The sequence below is a fragment of the Orcinus orca genome, chromosome 10, assembly GCF_937001465.1.
Source record: "Orcinus orca chromosome 10, mOrcOrc1.1, whole genome shotgun sequence".
Taxonomy (NCBI): domain Eukaryota; kingdom Metazoa; phylum Chordata; class Mammalia; order Artiodactyla; family Delphinidae; genus Orcinus; species Orcinus orca.
Window position 1 is genome coordinate 81,390,302 of NC_064568.1, and position 23,195 is coordinate 81,413,496.

Below are 23,195 nucleotides of genomic sequence, written 5' to 3' on the forward strand. Positions count from 1 at the left end.
ACTTACATATGACCTGTGACTGCTTTGGAGCTCTGTACGAAAGGCAGCTGAACAGTGTGGACAGAGACAGGGTGGACTGCAAAGCCTAAAGCATGTACTATCTGGCTCTCTACAGAAAGAATGTGCAGACCTCTGGTCTAGATCTAGGAAAGTAACTCTAATAGCCTGGGGCAGGGAGGGAGGAAGGAAAAAGGAGTGGACTTCGAGCTGGGGTCTTTAGTGGGGAAACTGGGAAAGGCTCAGAGGAAGGAAATTGGGGTTCAGCCACCACCATGTCTTACGATGTGGGGATCGATCCCTCCTCCTGTGAGCTGAGCCACAACATAACCTTCCAAACTGAATTATTTACATCTGTTGGGGTGAGTTCCTAGATGGTGAAGAAAGCGGATTTTTCTCCAGTCATTCAGAATTAGCAGCGCATAAACAATGTAAAACTAAGCACAGGTAATCAAAAACATTTTAATGATTAATGTTTAGACATTATTTAACATTGTGGGTATATCCAGATGAGCTAAAGCACACTTTGACAGCACACTATTGAATGTTATACTTTCTGTATTGAAATATGTAGACATTTGCAAACTAGTACCTAGGAAGACATACATTTACAAATATACACATTCTAGATCTGATAAGGTAAATGTAAACAGATGCTGTGACTCCTTCCAAACAGAAATCCCACAAGACTAATTAAGAGAACCAACTGGCTCCCTATAATATGAATGTGCAAAATTAAAGCATGATAAACTGATATTTACATAAATATCAAACCAACAATTCGTTCATACATTGTCATTGACCTTCTCAGATGTGTCACGAGTGGTTCAGTGAATGTTTTTTTCCTCCAGACGGAGAAGGTTATTCCGAGGCTAAATTCCAACACTTTAAGATGACACACACAACAGTCCTTATCTGTTTGACCACTGCCTCTAGGGTATGAGACATGATTTTATGATAAGCAGACTTATTTTTAAACAAGTATTTCTAAACAAATCTTTAGATTTGAAGCGGGATAAAAAAATTACAGGTGCTATTAGATTTACATTAAACAAACCATCTCTATCCAATCCCCCAGTTCTCTCATGCTGCAGCTATCTGTTTAATTTTACCTTAAATTTTTCTAAGGTCCTTTCCCCACCTTTAATTCATTTTGGTAAGCTAGGCACATTTTCAAAGGAAGTTTGTGTCAAAACAAATAGTACAGAAATCAACCCAAATTTGGACCCTGGCAACCAGTTCCCCACTGCTCATCTATGGGACTCTGTCAAATGGTAAACATTTAATCATCTCTCTTGAAAAGTATAAATCTTCTCTCACAAGTGGAAAGCAAAATGGGCTTTGTTTCCTGTATAAAAACACTTAAGCAATTCTGGAATTTAAAACGGCCTACTCATCCTACACACTTCCTAAAATCCTGAAGACAAAGAATATATATTTTAAGTTTCATCAAGACTGCTTTAGAACCCCCCCTCCCTTTTTACATTATTAATAGTGGCACTCAAAATAAAAAAATAAGATCTGTTAAAAAGTTAAACTGACTGTTCCACTAGATTTGAACCTGCCTGATTTAAAGCCGATATTACAAAACTGAAGGTGCCGATTTCACATGTACAAGTCACTTGAAACTACGTGTCACACGATAGTTTCATAAGTCATGGTCTTCGACTTTTCTGAACAGAGCTATTAGAAATGAATAAAAACTTGAAACATACCCTAATTTAAACGAATATGCTTTGGGCCCTGTTTTTTAACTTTTAAGGCATGTGTGTTTCTCTACTGTAACACCATTATTATACAAATTTACAATCACATGCATGGTCTACAGTTAAAAAAAAAAGTGTGGATTACAGTGTTATTAAATTGTGAATCACAATTCAGCACCTATCATGTTATAACTAATAAGGCAACAGCAGTGTTGTGTACTACAACAACACGCCCTCCACAGTCTAGCGCAGGGGTCGGTGAGAGCCCAGAAATGTTAAAAATCTTATGCCTACTTGGGTAATCTGTCTACATTTCCTAGGGGTTTGGAACTGATGGAAGAGGTCCTACGTGAGTCACATTATGGTAGGCCGACTAGTTACAGCAGCTGTTAACGAGCATTGGGCACAATTCATTTGTGCTTACAATCAGACGACGGGGTTCAGAGGCTGTCAACCCTTGGGCCTCAGTCCTTACGCTGCTTCCTCGGCTTCACACTGTTTTCCAGAGAAGAAAAGCTGCTGGTGTGGCCGTTCACGGCCGTCACGGAGCCGTTCTGGTGTTCTCTCCTCCGGGAGGCCCCCTTCTTGTTGTAGGTCTGCAAGGCATAAGGGCAGATGGCAACCACGGCGGGGGCCCAGCTGCATCCCTAACGTTAGAGCCTTTGGGGACCAGTGCTATCATATCAAGAAGCAACGTCTGTGGTCAAGCGACCAGGAAAATGTTTTTTTGCCACTGGTTTCAATCACTCTTCCATTTCTTTGAGGCTCAGCCTGGGTAAGTTCAGTGAGTCACAGGCTCACTGTATCAATGTTAGCTGAGAGTTAGACAGAAAACACAATTTACACTTCACTCAGCTCTGCCCTTCCACGCTCCCACTGCGGTACCTTCTGTCACTCACATCCTCTGCCTTCAAAACTGCCTCATGACTTCAGCAACTATTTCGGCCCTTTACGTACAAAGTGCTCTGCTACGAGGGCAGTCAGAACAGGTGTGGCTTCAGCTTCGTCGGGCCCTATCCTTTAACCTCCCTCATACCTGGTGACTGCCCCAAAGTGCAGCATGAACCACCAGCCCAGCAAGATGTGAATGCAACTCAAAGCCGCCACCCCAGGTGTGTCTGGGGAAAGGTGTCTGCCTGCATGGGGCGCAGGGAGGGGCAAACATGCTGCTCTGCCCCTCCCCGCCCCGGGGGGAGGGATGCTCAATGTGACCCGGCTTTACTCCCTCTGTCCTTGCTCCTGACCACCCCCTATCTGCCTGCCCAGAACCAGGCCCTGCCCGTGGAGCACGAACACACGAGCCCCAGGGGTGACGGGACACAGGGGAGTCAACTGTGGCCGCAAAAGGTCAGGCTCCCCTGCAGGTAACCTGCCCTAAACAGACCCTTCCACGAGCAAAAACCTACATCACATCATGCACTTGGGAACGACCCACACCCCCAAATCTGAGCAGCGGGGAGAGAAAGTGTAAGAAAACCAGGACGAAAGGCTGATTTCTGTCTATAACTGGGGTCTGTGATGGAAATTTCTTCAGACATTTAGTTAAGCCCCAAAGTTTAGGGCAGTGGGGCTGAGGGACATGGCGTTGAGACTCACCTATGGCGGGTCTGCAGTGGCCACGAGGGAGGCGGTACGGGGCCTGCTGGACAGCTCTGCTTTCCCACAGGGACCCCGAGCCTCCCTCATCGAAGACCTGGAACTCCAGAGGCCTGGACAGACTTCAGTACCTCCTCCTACATTGGCAGCGACCCCCACCCCAGCCCCACCAAGGCAGGGGCTCCCCATAGGGAACGAATGAGGGCCTTGGCTGCAAGGACCCCAAATCTCAACCGCCACAGAAGAGTGAGATTTACCTGAATATAGAAGTTTGTGAAGAGGGCAATCAGAGAAATCATGTATCCAATCTGGAAATACAACCAACCAAGGGGGAAGGCGCACGGCCAGATGACCCCGCAGCTGGTCTGGAGGATGGTCAGCACAAACTGTACCTGGTGGGGGAGGAGGCACAGCTGAGCACGCGGCCACGGCCCAGGGCCAAGGCATCCGCCAGATGGGCGCTCTACCCCGCACCCCCAAGATTGGGAAGGAACGCTTATTAACCTTTCTGTAGGTACAGAGGTCATTCCAAAAACACGGGGCCTACGCTAAACGTACCCAAACTCGTTATACATCTGAATGGGTCCTACGTATACACTCCTCCCCTTCCAACTACTGAAATCATCTTCTCTAAACCTTGGGGAACAGCCGGCAACACTGCCTTGTACATTCGGCAGTTGCTGAGGGTAGATTTCACAACAGATACATATATCAAGTCATTACGTTGTACACCCTAAACTTACACAATACTATATGTGAATTACATCTCAATGAAGCTGGAGAGAAAAATGGAAAACGCGTTTAAAAAACTTAATACACACACACACACACACACACACACACACACACACACACACACACACACACACTTCAGGAATACAGTATAGGAGATGCAAGAGTTTTGTTTTTTGTTTTCTTTGTAAAGGAAGGATGGGCGTGGGATGTATGTTTAGAGGGACCAGGGACCTCACCGCAGGACGTGCAATCCCACGGGACACTTTCCCCATCCTTATCCGTGGACCTTCTGGTTTGGTGAAGGCTGAGGCTGGCAGACAGACTTATACTCTGACTGGCATATAATGCTAATTCCCTAGATTATTTCTGACAAGTCAATCTTGAGAAGCAGGGGAAGGGCCGAGGGAAATGGGGAGAAGGGGCTAAGATAAGGCGTGGCTGCTGCTTCCTTTAAGGAGTTAACAGCGGAGGGCAGGGCTCTGCCCACTGGATTTCGGGCCCACCTTTCAGTCCTTCCATGTAGGGAACTGTTTTTTGCTGTTGTTTGTTTCCTTTTTTAAGGTTAAGTATTCTAGACTGAGAAAAAACTGTAAGTGGTGTGCAGAATAAATCTAGGCGAACTGGGTGCAATCTTCCACCTCAAAGGGCAGAGCCTAATGGGAAACCGACTCTCCAGGCTGCTCTAAATTCTGCTTCTGCAGAGCCACGCCGCGTGGAGCAAATCGATCTCTGCGTCGCTTCTCAAGTGTAACAGGGAGGCTGAAGAACAATTATCCTTCCTCACAGGTGGGTAAGGAGAAAATTAACAAGGCCTGTCCAGCCGCTGGCAAAGATGATAACGAAACGCCAAACACATAAGCAGCTCAGGTCTCCTCGGATTTTTTTTTCCCAGAAGGTTATCTTTCAACATTGAAAAATTGCAGTTGGCTTGGAGGGATCTGAATCAGCTTGGTTTCCTTAGAAAAAAATGTACCAATAAGGCAAGGCCAGGGCCAAGAGTTTAATACCTAATATCGACAGGTTAGCTAGCTCTGGCCTATTGCTCCCATGTCCTCGTCTATAAAACAGGGGTAATAACACGAAATCAGGCTACTGGGACAATCCATGTAAAACTGCTTAACTTGATGTCAGAGCCTGGCACGTAGTAAACTCAACAAATGTCAGGATTTTAACGTGAGTAGTAATAGTGTTAATAATTAGTTTATGAAAGAAATCAGGAAGGGAGAGGAATAGGGTATATAACATACTGACAGCTGAGGAAAGCTTTAAGAAGGACGGTGGGAAATAACCACCAAGTGCGAACAGCTGCTGGGTGGCCCTGGCACGTGGGCCCAGGAAGGGGGCCGCCACCTGAGGCACAGCAGTGCCACCCTCACCACCACACAGGCTGAGAGGTTGCCCGGCACCTGCATCCTTGCTGCCTAATAAGCTAGCGCCCTGGGCTCACGCTCCTCCCAGCAAATCCTGGAAACACATACACAGGTTTCACCTTGGATTTGGGTTCTGATTAGAAAACATGTGCACACACATATGCTCTGTGCACAAACTCAGAACAAATGGCTGAACTTGAAGTCAGAGAGTTCGATTTAATCCTTGCTCCGCAATCCAACTAGCTGCACCCTCACAGGCACGGTCTCTCCATCGACTGAAATGAACACGATGCCCTGCTCTGCCCACTTCAAGGAGTTTAACTGGACCGAGAGAGAGAGGGTGGGAAAGCCACATCTTAGGTGCTAGTAAACAACAAGGAAGCCAGGAGGGCAGCAAGAGCGCCCCGGGAAGAGCTTGGCATCCCCAGGTGGCAAGTCCTGGGGGAAAGAGGCCACGTCACTCACCAGCTGCCCCTGCGTGATGTACTTCTTCCACCAGAGGTACGGCCTCATGGAAGGGACGGACGACAGACCGTAGTACGAGTACATGAGGACGTGGATGAAGCTGTTAAGTGTGGCACCAAAATAAGCTGCAGGAACAGAGGGAATTGGGGAGGAGGATGCCTCAATGTTTTATATGTAACAGGTCACAAATAAAATCCAAGATTCCTTTTAAATCAAAAAAAAACACAAAGTGTTTTTGAACAGGGGCCAGCAGACACGGCGGCAGCAATCTGGCACTGCACGGGCATGCAATCAGAATTCAATTTCCACCCAGGGAAGGCAGTCGTCATGATGCTTTAAGCCCAGGGTCTGCTGCGCAGCTACCAGGTGGGCATCCAGCACAGGAGTCAGGAGACCACCTGCCCCACTCTGGCACCTAAAGGTTTTGCTGCCAGGCCCCCAGTGACTCCCAGAGGCAGCTGCCCAAGTGCCTCTGATTGCTGCGTTGAAGATGTGGGGAAGACAGCCGATGGGCGGTACGTTCAAAGCTGGCCGTCTCTACACATTTGCTGAGGTCTGGAGAGGTCTTTGAAATCACCTCCTAATTATTCCCCAGGACTGCAGTGCGGAGGCCATATATTCTTATCAATAATAGAGTCCAGAGCCTCGTTCCTTAGAGATGAGAGACCCATTATTTATGTCTTAATTTATAATTTCCAGTAGAACCAGCAGGTCTTTTTTCAGACTCTCCGCCCTCTGCCCCCACAGTGAGCAATCAAGCAAAGCTACCAGTTTTCCCCCTCGTGCCGTCAGACACACAAGGCTGGGTCGTGCCGTCAGACACACCAGGCTGGGTCGTGCCGTCAGACACACCAGGCTGGGTCGTGCCGTCAGACACACCAGGCTGGGTCGTGCCGTCAGACACACCAGGCTGGGTCGTGCCGTCAGACACACCAGGCTGGGTCGTGCCGTCAGACACACCAGGCTGGGTCGTGCCGTCAGACACACCAGGCTGGGCTATGACAGCAACTGGCCACGTGACCTTGGACAAGTCACGTCCATTCTCTGGCTGTTTCTCATCGGCCAGGTGGGGCTGGTGATGATCTGTCATCCTGTGGGATCTTTGACATTTAAAGTCCTCTTCTAATGTGGGGAGGTCCCGTTTCTATTAGAAAGTTAAGTCAGGTAACCCACGGCCATGAGGTGTGAGCTCTACCAACCCTTCTTTTGTCTCAGGGTTCTCCCAAACTGGAAGGAGCTGTACTTGGAAAGTCCCTTCTGGTTCTAAAATCCTCTATGTGAATCCTGGCGGGCCAAGTTAATCAAGGGTGGTGCTATCCTGGGGAAAAACATATTGTGAATAGACTCAAGGGGTCCTGGTCAAAATCTGTTGGTGATGGATGACAGAAATTTTGACTGGGACATGTTAGAACTCCTGGGCTGACACTGACGGGGACAACTTAAATCTCTGGAAATTACAGGACACTTCAGACTACAAGCCGTCCACATCCTTCTTAGAGAATTTACTTCAAACGTTGGTGCTTGTCACAGAAGCTGCTCAGCTAAACACGCTTCAGGAAGGCGAGGGTCACTATATCAGAGTAGGTGCAGACTCCCTGAGGTACTACAGCTAAAGCTTGTTCTCCGGTGCCCACTCCATGGTGTGATTCCATCTTCCTGGTCTGTCCCTGTCAGTCAAACGTCTTCCAAATTATAGGGGAACACGGATCAGGGACAATCTGGAATAGAGGACTCTGTCCTGATTTCTTCATGTGCCCCAGGCTGGGAATCTGGTCTTTCCCTCATCTTGCCAAATCAGCACAGAATGTGCACCAAACTAGAAAAAGGTTCTGTCAGCTTGCTGAGTGCACAGGCCACGCAGACTATCGTTAAAGGCAACCTGGACACCACGTTCAAAGGCTTGACCTAGATATCTACAGAAACAACACCTTTTCTCAAAGCCTTAGTTTCAACTCAGCCTTTCCACTCACACCTGTCCCCAAAGATGCCCGACTCACAGTGGCCACAGGGGACCCAGTTCATCACGAACCACCAGATGTTGAGCATGGAGGCGTGGTGGTACACATGCAGGACTGTGACCTGGTGGTTGTTCTTGCGCAGGATGAAGAAGAAGGTGTCCATGAACTCAATGAGCTTGGAGAAGTAGTACCACCAGAGCACGCGGATGATCTAGGAGGAAGGGTCCGTCAGCATCTTCCGGGTTCTGCGCTCAACCCCAGGATCCCACCGCCCCCGCTCCCCCCAACTGGCCCTGCCAAAGCGTCACTCTGCAGTGCCTTTAGCCAGAACACCAGGGGCTGGGTGGGGGGCTGGGGGGAGTGAAGGCAGGGAAAGCTCTCAAAGGTCCACCAACCCTTTTCAAGTCTCTAACAGATCCCCGCCGGCCTCCTGTTCCCTCTGGAAGGAGCCTACAGAGCCATCGGAGGAAGAAAACCACATGAAAGGCACTTCTGCTTTCAGGGGCTGGCGTGGGGCAGGTGACAGACACGAGGCAGAGGAAGAAAGGAATCAGGGTATCCAGTGCCAGGTTCTGCCCAATTAAACGTGCCACACGGGGTCTCTAAGGAAATGACTGCCACGCTGAGGGTAGACGGCAGCGTTTTGTTAAAAACAAAACCCAAAAAACACGCCAGAGTGGAAGCTGGAACCGGCAGACCACACTCAGAGGCCACTTAGAGGAATGATTAAAACACTTAAGACATCCTTCCGATCCCGTTTATATAAGTAGAGCACAAATACTGATAAACGCATGCACATCTTTTTCCCTGGAAGCTGTCAACAGGACTTACTTTTTGCAGAGAGGGAGATTTTAGTTTCCATTCTATACTTTTCATGCTGCTTAAGTTCTCGTACCATGTGCACATACTGCTTTTAAAGTTCTTTAAAAAATGTCCACAGGGATTACGTGGATGGCCATCTTGTCTTTTGAACAATTTAGTTATTAAAAAAAAAAAAAAGACAATACCTTCATGTCTGCTTCTCCTCCACTGCGTGTGCCCTGACAGAAGAAGTTGTACTGGCCTTCCCATACTCCCGTCACTAACTGGAAAAAAAAAAGAAAAAGGGAAAAAGCTAATCACCAACAAAATAAGAACCAGGAGAAGTCCTATTCAATTAAAGTTCATTAATTTGAGAATCTGTGCAGACTGACCTTGGGCTGTGCTGAGGCAAGTTTGGTCCGGGCAAAAAACCATAATGACAAGGGAGTGTGAACCAAGGGGGGTTTAAATGACTAGGGACTCAATTTCACAAGGGCAGGCCCTGCTTTGCCAGGCTGCCTCTCTCCAGAACCCTCAGTTCCCCTGGGCCCGTCACAGGCACCTCGCCAATTCCGAGGCCCAAGTTTTCCAATCATGGGCTTGGGTCCTGCCCTGCCACGGCCTCAGGGGAAACCACAGGCTTTCTCAAACCTGAGTGTGTAGGACCAGAACCACCTCAAGGGCACAGTGAAAGGCAGATTGCTGGGGAGTGTTTCTGGTCTGGCAGGTCTGGGGTGGGGCCCAAGAATTCCTACTTCTAGCAAGTTCCCAGGTGATCCTGATGCCGGTCTGGAGCCCCCCTGCTGCAAGCCTGGGGCAACCGAGTCCAGCCTGAGCCTCTTCACTGTTTTCCGCTGCTGTGTCGTCTCCGGATCCATGAATGAGACCTCTGCGAACTGAGGAACTGTGCCCATGCCTCGGAACTCACCTGCGGCAGAGTAGGCACTGTGGTGGCACAGTAAGGACCCCGGACTTGGGGTGCAGAGCTGCAGGGTCGCCAGTTCTCCACGAGGGCCTCAGCTGCCTCACCCGCACATGAGGGTGATGCCCGGCTAAGGGGAGACCTAAGGACCTGCTCCAACGGTCCAGAAGGAAGGTGTGATCTGACCACCCTGTGCGTGTCCACTATGTTCCAGCCAGCCAGACACCCACGAGATGCGCCTTTCTCCATGGAGACCGCAGCTCACCACCATCTCCTAAAACCTTGGCATCCTCAACTGTTCCCGGTGGCTCTCCCTCTGGTGGTCAAGTGGGGCCATGGGAGGAGAAACCTCAGGTGGTCTGTCTTGTCGTGCTTGAGCTCATCTGGGGAGCCAAGACAAGGAACCGGCCACTGGGCCCCCAAGTGTGGTTCTCAACGTGTCCCTAGTCCAGCTGCACCAGCATCATGTGGGAACTCAAAAGACATGCAAATACCTGAGCCCTGCCTGGAGCTTCAGAGCCAAAACCCTAGAGAATCCAATCCTGTGGTTTATAAAGTGTGGTCCCGATGCAGCAGCACCATCACCCAGGAGTTAGCTAGAAATATAAAATCTGAGGCCTAACCCCAGACCCACTGAATCAGAAATTTCTGGGTGTGAAGCTCCGTGGTGTGAAAACTGGTTGTTTCACAGGTGATTTTTGATGCCACTGATGTTTGAGAACTGTTAAGCTGTGGTTCCCATTCCAGCTGTAGGACAGGCTCACCGGGGGAGCTTTTAAAAATTGCTAATGGGGGCTTCCCTGGTGGTGCAGTGGTTGAGGGTCCGCCTGCCGATGCAGGGGACACGGGTTCGTGCCCCGGTCCGGGAGGATCCCACATGCCGCGGAGCGGATGGGCCCGTGAGCCATGGCCGCTGAGCCTGAGCGTCCGGAGCCTGTGCTCCGCAACGGGAGAGGCCACAACAGTGAGAGGCCCGCGTACCGCAAAAAAAAAAAAAAAAAAATTGCTAATGCCTGGCTTCCCCCAGACCATTAAACCAGAAGCTTGCAAGGCAATTCCAGTGTGAAACTAGGAGTGGGGACCACTGGTTTCATGCTACCTGATTCACGTAAGAAATGGTTCACCTACCAGCGCTGCACGAAAGATGTAACCGAGACACAGGACTTTAGAACCTCGCACTGACCACCTTCCCCTACACTGTCCTCCAACAGAGTTTGGCTGGGGGGGAGGGCAGCGGCGCACAGATACCCTCAGGGAACATCAGCTGATCACAAAGGTCTGAAGACAAACGGTTAAACTTCCACCCTCAGAGACAAAAGCCAGCACACTCAACACCCTGCTTCAATCTGGTTTTCCTTCTACTAACTCCTTTAAGAGCTAACATGGTTTTTGCGGCCAAAGACCAGCCCAACATTTTATGATGAAAAGAACCCAGGATTAGGGAGCAGAAGTACCAGGGCTAGTGAGCAACCTGGGACACGCCAGCTAATTCCCTTGGACCTTGGTCATTCTTTACTGTAAGCAGATGAGGCTGTATTAAATTATTTCCAAAGGTTCTGTTTTAATTTTCTACAGTTACTAAGATTTTTTTGAAAACAGACCACACATAAACTACACTATACTATCTTTGAAAAACCAGACCCACAGGTAATTTGCTGGAAGGTATATTATCTTTCTGGTCTTCCCCTTCCTAAAGTCATGCCAGTTAAGCACACCGCATGCAGACCTACCAGAAGTCCCAACGTTGCATCAAGATACAAAGCCTGAGTCTAAAGTGGGCTGCGTGTGTGCGTGTGTGCGCGCGCGCGTGTGTGCATGTGCGCGCGTGCGTGTGTGCGTGTGTGTGCGCGCGCTGGGGTGGAAACCTGAGGGAAGAGAGGTGTCATCTTGGCACAATGTTCTTTGCTGCCCTTCCTTCTACCCCATGAGGGCGCTGATAAATTTTCTTCTGTGGCTGGAGGGTACAGAGAAAGAACTTTTTGGAACTCCACTGGGTTAAAGGATGGAGATAAAGAAGCCTAGATCACAGGTGTGAGCCTCTCCCAGGTGAGATACATTCTCCAAGGGCAAAATCTGTTTCCCTTGTAGGAAGTCCCGCCCCTTGAGCCCAGCTGGCTGTTGCATGCTTCCGTGTTTCTGGTCACAGGAGCAACTAGGAGAGACAGTGTGAAGACTTCAAAGCAAACGCGTCACCACTTCTGGGCATCCCCTCTAAGCACATCTGCTTTTGCCCCTTGGCAGTAAAAAAGGGGAAACAACTTTCAAAAACACCAGAAGAGAATGTAAAATCTGTATTCACAGAAGCCTTTCCTTAGAAACAGAAACTTGCAGTTCTGTTACATCACCAATGGGAGGGAGGGAGCACAAAAAATACTATGAAACAGCAAACCATGCCTGTTCCTTTATTTACAAAAACAGATGGCAGCTCTTCAGGCCTCATTTTCCTCACTCTTCAAACAGGATAAAAATAATACTCTGGCCTGTTCAGGCTGCCGTGAGACGTTAACAAGATGTGTGTAATGCTTATCTCACCCAACCTGGTATAGAGGATAAGCACAGCAACTGTTAGAAATGACCATTACTTTATCCTTTTCAACTGCAGTGCTCTCTGCACCCATGGACCCCCACCTCCAGCTCTCAAAATCTTATTCATCCTTCAAAGGTCAGCTAAAATTTTATTGTTTTTCATGATTGCTCCCTTGAGCACTCCAGCTGAAGCCCGTCTCCTGCCTCTGAGCCGCCGTGACTTACACCTATGTGCTTACATGCTCCTTTAAGACCCGTCACCGGCTCTGTCTGAAGCTCCTCTGTAAGCTCTCAGAGGTTGTGTCTGCACATCTGCAGCCACAGAATCCATCACGGGGGTGGGGGGAGATGGAACGGGGACTCGTACATAAGGGATGTTGAACAAATATTTGCTCGATAACAACAAACAAAGTGTTCAAGGTGCTGCTTCTTGCCCCTTAAATCTAGGCCCAATGTTTTATTTGCAGGGGAAAATAAAAGTTTCCGTCCACAAGATGAAAACCAGTCCTCATTAAATGTCATACTGGTGACATGGAGTTTAATTCTTAAATATCCTTGGCTTCAAAAGGGATAGGATATTTAACACATGAGGATCAAGCGCCCGAGTTCAAGTTTATTCACCTAAGCTTCTCAGCCACCCTCCGTACAAGTGGCCAGTATCAGGGTCCTGCTCTCTCCATTCCCATCAGAAGAAAACGGCATGTCTGAGTACCAGACCCTGGAGGCTCTCAGCCAACGCCCGGCCTTCCCTCCAAGAGCTGCTCTGGGCAGCTCATCACACTGCAGCCCCAGGGAGGGCCCAGGAGGTGGGACCAAAGGGGAGGCACTGGAAGTGAGGGCAGGGCTCTACCCTGACTTCTGGAAGTCACCCCGACAGGGCAGGTCTGTGCTCCAGTGGAAAAGCAGGCCACAGCAAGCAGCTGGCCACCACCGCCCCAGCTCCGGATCCCACCGGCCACTCCAAGAACCACCGAGGGAGCACTAAGTACCCTACACCTGGCTTCTCCCCAGTAACCAAGACACACACAGCACCGCTGTGAACCACCACTCCTTCTCTGGAGTAAAGCAAACTTCAATTAGGCCATGGGCGTGTGCAGAGCTATAATTAAAGCCTAGCTAGAAGCTTTCTTCTCTCCTTATGAGACAAATTCAATAACCAAAAGTGGTTTCATGCATCTTTTCACTTAAAGAAGAAAACTGAGGTGAATATCACAGCTGGGTCTGGATGATGCAGTTCACGGAGTGATTCATCTCTAGTTGATTGTCTAGGTGAGAGTTGACTTTTCTCATCTAACACCACAATTTAACCACAAATGTATACCCTATAGCATGATAACCACTTCCAAGGCACTTTCTGTAATGCCACCAAAGCATCTCAAGAAACAAGATCATTTGAAACACTTTAAGCAGAAAAATGTCATCCTGTGTGGCCCTCATCAGTTCACTCAACCCAAGATGTCAGAGCAGTAAGGTGACCCCTTTCCAAAAGGGGCTAATGGATTTAGTGAAGAGGGTTTGATGAGCTGTGTGGTTATTTCCCCCTAAGCAGAAATGGAATGAAAGGTAACGGGAACAGACACTATCCACGCTGAAATTCAACCATCCCAGGACCCGAGGGACTTTGCTAAAATAAGCGCCACCACCAAAAGCGTGTGAGGTTGACATCTCCCTAGACTTGACTGTTCCTGTGGCATCTACAAGTGTGTACTTTTTAGAACCGGTACAAGGTCATGTTTTTTATTAAGGAAACAGAGACGAGTACTGATATGGCTGGTCCAAAGTCACACAGCTTCTCAGTGGCACTGCCGGGACCAGCACCTAGGAATCCTGACTCTTGGTCCAAATGCAATGTCTCTAACAGCACTTCCAAGCTCCTCTGACCTTCTTTGTCTGTTTTTGTGTCTTTAGTAAGAACACAATGGAGATACTCTATTCATGAAGAATTCTATGGAAAAGCAGACCTTTCGCTGCATCTTTATCTTCAGCAGATGTTTGGTTTCAAATGAACCATCAGCTACTCCCAAATTAAAAGCACCTCTTTCTCCAAGGTTTAGCTGGCCAATATTGGCAGTGCCATTATGGAACAGGGTCAAGTCAAAGCATGTGGTTTTGAATTTCAAATCTTTCCTGTCCAGAGCAGAAGGATGCCCATTAAGATAATTTCATACCTGTGGCCTCCCAAAGTGTTTTTTTCCACTGAGGCCCAGGAACCCCTTGGGTTACAGCTGACTGCAATACTCTTGGTTACGTCATAAGGCCAGGCTCTGTACACTAGAGAAGGCTTCAGAACAAAGCACAAAGAAACAGCTTGTCCTCAGCCCAGCCTGACACAGGTATGTCTGGCATTCTTCCCTCAACCCTGTCCACTTACGCTGGCAGTCCTTTTGTCTCACTATTCAGCCTCCTGAGAGGTGGTTTCTGGTAAATTGCTTCCACATACCCCACAAGAAACACTCATTTTATATTTTATGGGACTGGCTGGGAGAGAAAACCCAAGCTGAGGCTCAGTGTTCTGAGGCAGTGACGCACAATGGCCTGAAGCACAGACTCGAATCCCAGGTCCACCCGGGGCTTTGCCTCTGCAGAAAGGGGACAGTGACAGTGTGATGAACAGTGAGTGAACCCAGTACCTGGCATAAGGCAGGCACTGTATATGTAAGTCTTTGCTATGACTCTACACAAATGTCTGCTCTTTCTGCCCCAGCGCTTGAAGGCTCGTGACTAGGTCTGCACTGCTGCTGCTCCTATTGTATACAGAAGCCCCACCAGAGCATCCTCTGCGGAATTTAAAGAGAGACCTCCAGGGCTTCCCTGGTGGCGCAGTGGTTGAGAATCCGCCTGCCAATGCAGGGGACGCGGGTTCGTGCCCCGGTCCGGGAAGATCCCACATGCCGCGGAGCGGCTGGGCCTGTGAGCCATGGCCGCCAAGCCTGCACGTCCGGAGCCTGTGCTCCGCAACGGGAGAGGCCACAACAGTGAGAGGCCCGTGTACCGCAAAAAAAAAAAAAAAACAAAGAGAGACCTCCAGCTTACCTACTGACTCCTGCTTTACAAACTGAGTCTGCTTTAGTTGAGGATTTGTAGACTGGTTCCTTTTTACACCAGCTGTAAGGCTCAGTTACCAAGGTCTGTAGGGTCAGTTTAGAGGAGTCAGGCCTGGCTCTGGACCAAAGCCAAAGCTTCCTCTCTACTGGAAGGCATCCCTTCCCTGTCCCCTGGGAGTGTGGCTGAGGGGAAGGCTGTCTGTCAGAAGGCTGAATCCTTCTCTCCATCTTCCCACTGCAGGCATTCCCTCAGGGCAGTGCCAGGTAAATGGACAGGCAGGTAACTGAGGTGCTGCTTCTCCCTGAGAGAAGCTTCTTTCTGAGCAAGGAGTTTCAGTGGTAAGGGAACTGTGAGTGAGAAGTGTTTTAGGCAATAGTTGGGCCTTTCCTATAAGTATTAATCTCACCAGAGTTTCAACCTCTGTTCAATGCGGAAAGGCAGAATAGTACTAAATGTCTTTTTCAGAGTATTTTGGGAAACAAAATCATTTCTAAATAAAATTCAGTAATTACTTGCCAGGTCCTTTAAGTGTTTTTCCAAATCCTATTTTTTTCCACAATAACATATCTATTTTAAGAAAGCCTGAAGGGAAAGAAAAACAAGACCGTTTAGAATATAATGTCTCCAGAACAACTGCTCTGCAGCTCTATCGAGGACATTCAAAGCCAGAGCCAGGGAGGCAGCGCTGTCGGGGGCCTGGGGAGACGTGCTGACAGCACCCACGCCACAATTACAGAGGGGGCGGAAAGCACAAGCAAAACACCCTTCCCGTCAAATGCTCAACTTCTCTCATCCTCCGCATAAAGCAGCATCGGAAATCTTCAAGAGAAGATTCAAAGAAGAAAACCACTGATGTCTGGTCCTGGCAATGCAGCAAACGCGCGAAAGCTGAACCACCTCCCCACCGTTAACACAAGGCAGAAATGCTATATGAAATTCCAAAAAAAACTCCAACACCACTGATGCCTAACTGTAAGGTGAGGCTTCCCCTAAAAAAATAAGTTAGAAAAGAGGAAGTGAGCTTATATTCTAGTTCTTTTAAAAATCTCTTTTATTTGGGGCAGACACGTTTACCTGAGATGACCCCAGCAATACTAGCTTGGGATGCTTACACGGGACACCCTACAAACTGTCCTGTTTTTGTTTTTAAAAAAGGTAAAGAAATTTAACATAGGGTCTTCCCTGGCGGTCCAGTGGTTAAGACTCTGTGCTTCCAATGCAGGGGGCGTGGGTTTGATCTCTGGTCGGGAAACTAAGATCCCACATGCTGTGCAGTGTGGCCAAAAAAAAAAAAATTAACATTGATATAATAATTATTCCCAGAGGCATGACCTCACAGATATAGCTGGAAGAAAATTTTTTAAAGGATATTTTCAAACAGCAATACAGCAAATGGTTAAGTTTGAGATCACAGTTGTATCTAACTAGGAAAAAAACCAATGTTTCCATGTTATGAAGTGAAAAAAAGAACAAGCAGTGAATTTTTATAAAGAAATAAAAAATGTATAGTAACTGAAACTAAAAATGGCTGAAAGAGCAGATTAGACACAACTGAAAATACGAGTGAATTAGAGGAATGCAGGAGAGACATAAAGATGCAAAAAACACGAGAGAGAATACGTAGGGGTGAGAATGTCCAACACACGTCTAATAGGAGCTCCAGCCAGAGCTGGTGAAGGAGGAGGAAGCATCGAGGATATGATGCCTGACGACTTTCCCAAATTCAGAAACACAGAAATTCTCAGCTTGGATGCACACAATCCTGAGTGAGATAAATAAAAGTGGACTACTATCTAGGCACACTCTGTTTCATTCTTAAACAATTTTAGAAATATCTGGAAAGAAAAAGACTACCTACAAAATGAACAAAAATGGGAGTGCGGCAGACTTCTCTGATAAATCTGCAAAGTGCTGGGGGAAAATAACTGCTAATTTAGAATTCTACGCCCTGCTAAAATACTATTCAAGCATAAAGTCACATGAATGATGCTCAAACAGAGACTGAGTTTACCCTTCCCAGAAAAGGAACTACTTCAGAAGAAAACTGAATCTCAAAGGAAAGAATGGATTTCACAAATGAACAGTGTGCAAAGAAAATCAGTAAGCACAGACTGTATTGATGACTGTTTAGGACCTCAGAAAGAGGTGGAATGAAACACGTGCCAACAATAACATGGAAGATGGGGGATCAGAGCCCAGATCTTCTACGGTCCTTGTATTGTTCAGGAGTAGAAACAGTAATTCATTTTAGACTTCATTAAGTCAAGGGTGCATGTTAAAAACTTATAGGTAATTACTAAATAATAGAATTAGAATAACTTTTAAATCAGTAAAATGAAAAAAAATGCAACAGAAAGCAGGAAAGGAATAAAAAAAGAGCAAAGAAAACATACAAACACACAAAGGTGACAGAAATTATTCCAATATAACGATTATACTAAATGAAAATGGATTAAAATTTCCCCACTAAAAGACAAGAGAGTGTCAAGATTCAGTCATTAACTCCTAAGTGTATACCTGGCCTAAATAAATAAATAAATAAAATTTGCACACAGGGACATGTCCAATAACATTCAATGCAACATTGTTTCTGTTTGGGGAGGAAGGTTTCTGATCAAGAAAAAAACATACTTTTTAATTCCTTCTTAACTGCAAAAGCTTTTTACCTCAAATGCCAGCATACACATTTATTTCTAGCTAGTAAAGCACATGAGAATTGCTGCTTTGGAGAATAATTATGAAAATAATACAATTTTGTTTCTGTAATACATTAAAAAATGCAAAATGCAAAACAAGAGTGAAGTTTCTGCAAAGGAGAAAGATAGTGTTGGGAGATAATTCTCGAAGGATCTCAATGCAAAACTGTTACATTGGAAATAACGTACATGTCCATCCAAAGAAAAATGGATAAAATGGCATAATAAACTCTAACACTGAAATAATACAGAGAAGTTAAAACTAATGAAATGAAATCCATAAGATTCAACATATATTCTCAAAATATAATGCTGACTGAAAAAAGCTATTTGATAAAGAGTATAAACTGTACACCATTTATGTGTAAGTTAAAAAAATTGTCTCAGAATATTCTGTAAGTTGTCACATATACATACATGTTTAGTAAAAGTATAAAAACATATCCAGGGGCTTCCCTGGTGGCGCAGTGGTTGAGAGTCCGCCTGCCGATGCAGGGGACGCGGGTTCGTGCCCCGGTCCAGGAAGATCCCACATGCCGCGGAGCGGCTGGGCCCATGAACCATGGCCGCTGGGCCTGCGCATCCGGAGCCTGTGCTCCGCATCGGGAGAGGCCACAACAGTGAGAGGCCCGCGTACCACAAAAAAACAAAACAAAACACCCCAAACATATCCAGAAAAGAAGCGAACTTCAGAAGAGTCAAATCTGTGAAGGGGCTGTGCTTTAGATGCATTTTTGTCATTTCTTCTTTAAACAAAAAATTCAAACCAGTAATGTCAATATTTGTTAGGTACATAGATAAATATATTTCTATGATTTTATTTTCCATATTCTGAAGTAGTTTTGGACTTACAATTTTAAGTAAAAATTGCAAAGGGAAAGAAAAAATAAGTTTTGAATCTATGCCAATTCAGGTCACCTATCGAGTTAGCTCTCAATCATTCTCTAAAATTACATTTTAAATGTTCTGAATGTTTGAATCATTTCACTGAATTTTCTCACACTACTTCACAACACACAGTTCTAACTGCAATGGAATAAACAATCAAAATAATCTTGTTTGTAATCTGTGATTTATCTTTGTTAAATAAAGTAAAACGTCGTTCTGGCATTTGCTTTTTTATGTCTTAATGCTGAAGCCATGCTAACAAGGGGACGGAAAAGATGTGGAAGGAACATTGTAACTACAGCCAGTGAGGTGCGTGTGAGAGACGCAAGGCTGGGGGCACCGTGATGGGACAGAAGGCGTCAGGCTCCTCGGGACCACGGGAAGGCAGGAGAGGCTGGGATCACTGCTCTAGAGCCAAGCCCTCTCAAGGTGTCACAGAGCAACTGACCTTGAGAAGGGTCCTCAGAAACGAGACGGGGACTGTCAAACCGAGGCAGGCTTAGGTCTGAAGGAAGTGGAGTTTCTAGGTGGGGCAGAGACCCAAAGAAAGGAAGAACCTGGTCTTGGGGGTCTGAGTGGATGGGGCACTGGGGCAGGCTGCTAAGGAGGGCAGCCAGCAGTTCTCTCCATTCAAGTTCAAGGTTGACGTGCTGTGCGTGCTGACGCTGCTTCCTGCTGCTACTGCTGAGCCCCGCGATCCCTGCACAGGGATGCTCCCCTCCGGACCGTGACAAACCAAGCAACTGGATCCTCCCTGCTTTGCTGACGAGAGGCCAGAGGCCAGGAGCAGGGCGGATATACCAAAAAAGTTCCAGGTCAGGACAGAGCAGCCCCCTGAGTGTCTGACATGTTAACTAAGGAGTTATACTACTGGGTGAGCGAGGGGAAACCTGAGTCCAGCCCAGGTACACCCTGCACAATCAGGGAAAAGTCACAATCTGGCATCTGGTGGGTGGGGATTCTCAATCTTGGGGACAAAGGGAAAGATGTGTGGATAGTCTGAAAACACAGTGGGGCTTCCATTCAGATGAAACATGCCCTGGAGCTGGGAGGTGGGGGGGAGGGAGGGGGCTGGAGGAGTAGGGGTGTGGGTAGAACGGCACACAAGGTGTTTATGTTTGCTATGAGGACACCGTTTTACAAAGCTGAGTGAGTAATGCAAACTAAGTTGTTTCTCTTCTATAACTTGACATTTTATTTTCAAGGCTTTACCACTGACTGTGATCTTAGACAACACCTAATTTAATAAATGAAAAAATGCTTGCCGTGAAGTCCTCTACTCCTAAGCTAAAACATACCACTTTCAAACATACTTCTATTCAGGGATTATGACCTCTTTCCCAGAAATAAACACCAAGTTCATGAGGCAATCAGAAGTAAAGCCATGTCTCTCTTTTTAATTTTCTTTCTACCAAGTGCAGAAGCTATGACCAAGCTCTTTCTATACCTTAAACTCAGTTTCACAGTTACAAGACAGTCATTTGGTTACTTTTCTTCTTCTAGTCATTTTAAAACTTCCTGACTCCTCTCTCATTTCCTTTTTATCTCCCTCTTTCAAGATTTCTCTTATCTCCTTGCAACAGTTAATTTTCTTTATATTAACCTAGAACTTTGCCAAGGCAGCTGAGAATTCATACCACAGGATTAAACAAACAGAAATATCAATGGCTACATATTTATTTTTAAGATTCTTTACAGACCCAAATATGCAGATAAGCAGGTGGGTAAATAAAGACTAATCGTTGTGACCATGCCAATGGTGTGACCACAGGCAATGGCTCCAACTCTTGGGATGTTTCCCTGAAATGAGGGGCCCAGCTGGGCTCCATGGTCCCCTCAGTTTGTTCTGCTGTAAAATGCCATGACTGCCCCGTGTTTCAGTACTCATTGGACTATAAATGCTAAGCAAAAAAAGAGGAAAAACCAGTAGCTAAAATGAAATTTAAAACTTGACGAAAGATATGTTATAAGGGTATTCCTGAGGGGTTTATGTAAGTACAGGAAAAAAAAAAAAGTCAGACAAAATCAAAAAGAAATATCATCTACTGTGGGTACTAGGGTTTATTTTCAACTCGGGAATATCTGATTTGGGCCTATTTTTATAAACTTGATTTAATTTAAAGATTATTGCCCCCTTATCCATTACTTCCCTATGTACTCTAAATTGTGGGTTAAGCACGTTATTTTCCTCCGCTATTTCCTGAATCTCTCTATTCAGGGCTTAGATACTGCTCAACATCTTCCAATGTTTTCGCCAAGCTGTCTTGAAGGGAAATCTGTACTTCCTATTACAATGCTTTTAGAACCCCCCAAATTCAGCCACATGCACTTGGAAGCGATCTACCCAGCACTCTTCTTCCCCTCTTTACCAGGGAATTACCTGTTTGAGAGGTTAATTATGAAGTTGTAATTATATCTCTAGGGCTTGAGAAACATATAAGACAGATAGATACTTAAGTTCTGTAAGATTTAATAGTCTTAAATACTTTTTCTCTAGAATGTTGCCAGGCGTAATAATAAACTCTATAAGAGCCTTCTTAAGGAAATGGCTCTACCATCTATCAAGTAGGGGAAAGTAAACGGTTCGCTCTAAGACACCTGACAGCTTGCTGCGGCTTTGTCCCTGGAACACAGAGATGAGCACAGTGCTGGGCCCACTCCTGTGCACTGCCCTTGCCTCCAGGCCCGCAATCTCCACCTCGGAGGCTAATTAAACTGCTTTCGCTCTAGAACAGGCCAGAAAGGAAGCAAAATAAGAGTTGTGAGCATTTCACAGACTGTCAGGCATAAAAGCAATGATAGTAGCATCTACCAGCCTAGTCATAAAACCTTTACCTTGGCTTATGAAGCACATGTGGGGGGGGACCAGACCCAAACCTCTCCCAGTGGCAGTGCCTCTGACAATCAGACACACGCTTCCCACCAGCTCCTGCATCACGCGCACACCCCCGCACACACACGGGGAGACTCCCGTCACAGCCCGAGGCTGCTGGGGAATTCACTGCAAGATTCGTATTGATTTCTCCCCGTTTCTTCTCTTTTACTACTCCTTGGAGAAGAAGCCAAAATGAAAGGTTAAAAATCCAAACAGGAGTACTTGCAAGTGTTTGTTTTATGTATGGCTTGAGTCTCAGCCCCAGAGATTTAGCAGTAGTTTTGTGCTATAAACCTGAACATTGTAGTTCTGTCCCTAAAAATGCATACAAATCGTACTTATCACGGAGGGAGCTTTCCTCCCCTTCCAGCTTTAAAGGCTAAGTGACTATACTGTCAAAATAGGAGGCTTAAGTTTTGATTCCGATGGGTCTTTCACTCTTCCTTAAGCCTTCAAGATCATCAAATTTGGTTTTCAACATCCCTGTTTTATAGAAAAAATAATCTGGCCTGAACTTAGACCATTCCAACCCTAAACGCAGACCTCACTATCTACTCTTCTTAGCTTTGAAAAAAATAACCTCTCAAAGCTCCAAGCTGTCTACAGTGATCAGATCAGGATGGAGAGGGCTGACCAACCACAAACATACCAAATGCAGACTCCGCCCACTTCCTTCCCCAGCTGCCTCCAAACAAGAACCAGGCATTTATTAAATGCTTCATAATAAAATACTCACAGATCTGTTCTTTGCGTTCTGTTCATTTTCTACTCTGTGTTCTGCTTGCGTAAGAGTATTTCTGAAAATATTAATTTTAATTCTGAGTATAATACAGAACATAAATAACAAAAGAATCCATAGCAAAGCCTTCTACTTTAGATAGATGTGCCCAGAAGGCACATTTGTACAAATAACTCTGGCGTTTTGAAACGTCGATTTTATAACATCCTCAAAACGCATTACTGTACCTGCCCTCCCTGTTCTCTCCCCCCACGCAGCTGCCTTTCTCCACTTAGGAGCACAATTCAGGACGGTGACACGAGTACATTTAAGTGAGAAGAAGCTGTGTTAACCTCTGACCTACCTCACAGAACATATAGAGAGACAGCAGCGTGAGTCCAAGGTTATACAGCACTAAAATCCCCCGACAAGAGAACGGCGGCCTATTCTTCATGTATTTTGGTCCCAGCCACACAATTAGCAAGTATAGGATGGAGCAGAGCAAAGTAGGGATATAACTGTCCAGAAGAAACCATCCTTTTACTCTGGGATCTGGAAAATATTAAAAGAAACAACATTTAGTGATTAACAAAGTAGATACAAAAATAGTAACAATGTTTTTCAAACATTAAAACATTAATTAAAATTTCCCAAGCCAGCAAAGCAACTGGAAGAGGAACTGTGAGTCTTCAATATACAGCCTCGAGGTGAGGCTCACACTCATGTTCTGAGTAACGACACACGTTATTAGTCACAGGTTTTGCTAAATAATTTTAAAAAATCCTTTCCAAAGAATCTTAAAGAAACCAAGGAGAAAGCTCAATTTTCCATTAACTGGATTGATTAACCAGGCTTGCTGAATTATGCATGGGACAAGGAAACCCTAGACACGGCAGT

At 46.3% G+C, this 23,195-nt stretch overlaps 1 protein-coding gene across 9 annotated transcripts in view; it reads right to left on the reverse strand.

Moving 5' to 3' along the window:
- The window catches only part of ELOVL5 (ELOVL fatty acid elongase 5), a 71,218-nt gene that overhangs the window by 656 nt on the left and 47,367 nt on the right, over window positions 1–23,195 (reverse strand). For 7 of the 9 annotated variants that reach the window (XM_033416262.2, XM_033416259.2, XM_033416261.2 and 4 more), the window contains exons 3-8: window positions 22,663–22,850; window positions 8,835–8,912; window positions 7,867–8,038; window positions 5,870–5,994; window positions 3,557–3,691; window positions 446–2,299 (exon numbers count right to left, since the gene is read on the reverse strand). In XM_033416262.2, coding sequence (XP_033272153.1) covers window positions 2,168–2,299; window positions 3,557–3,691; window positions 5,870–5,994; window positions 7,867–8,038; window positions 8,835–8,912; window positions 22,663–22,850 — 830 coding nt within the window. In that variant the 3' untranslated portion in view covers window positions 446–2,167. Of the gene's footprint in view, window positions 1–445; window positions 2,300–3,556; window positions 3,692–5,869; window positions 5,995–7,866; window positions 8,039–8,834; window positions 8,913–9,556; window positions 14,926–22,662; window positions 22,851–23,195 lie in introns of those variants that run through there. The other 2 variants (XM_004285616.4, XM_033416266.2) reach the window with 2 other exon arrangements.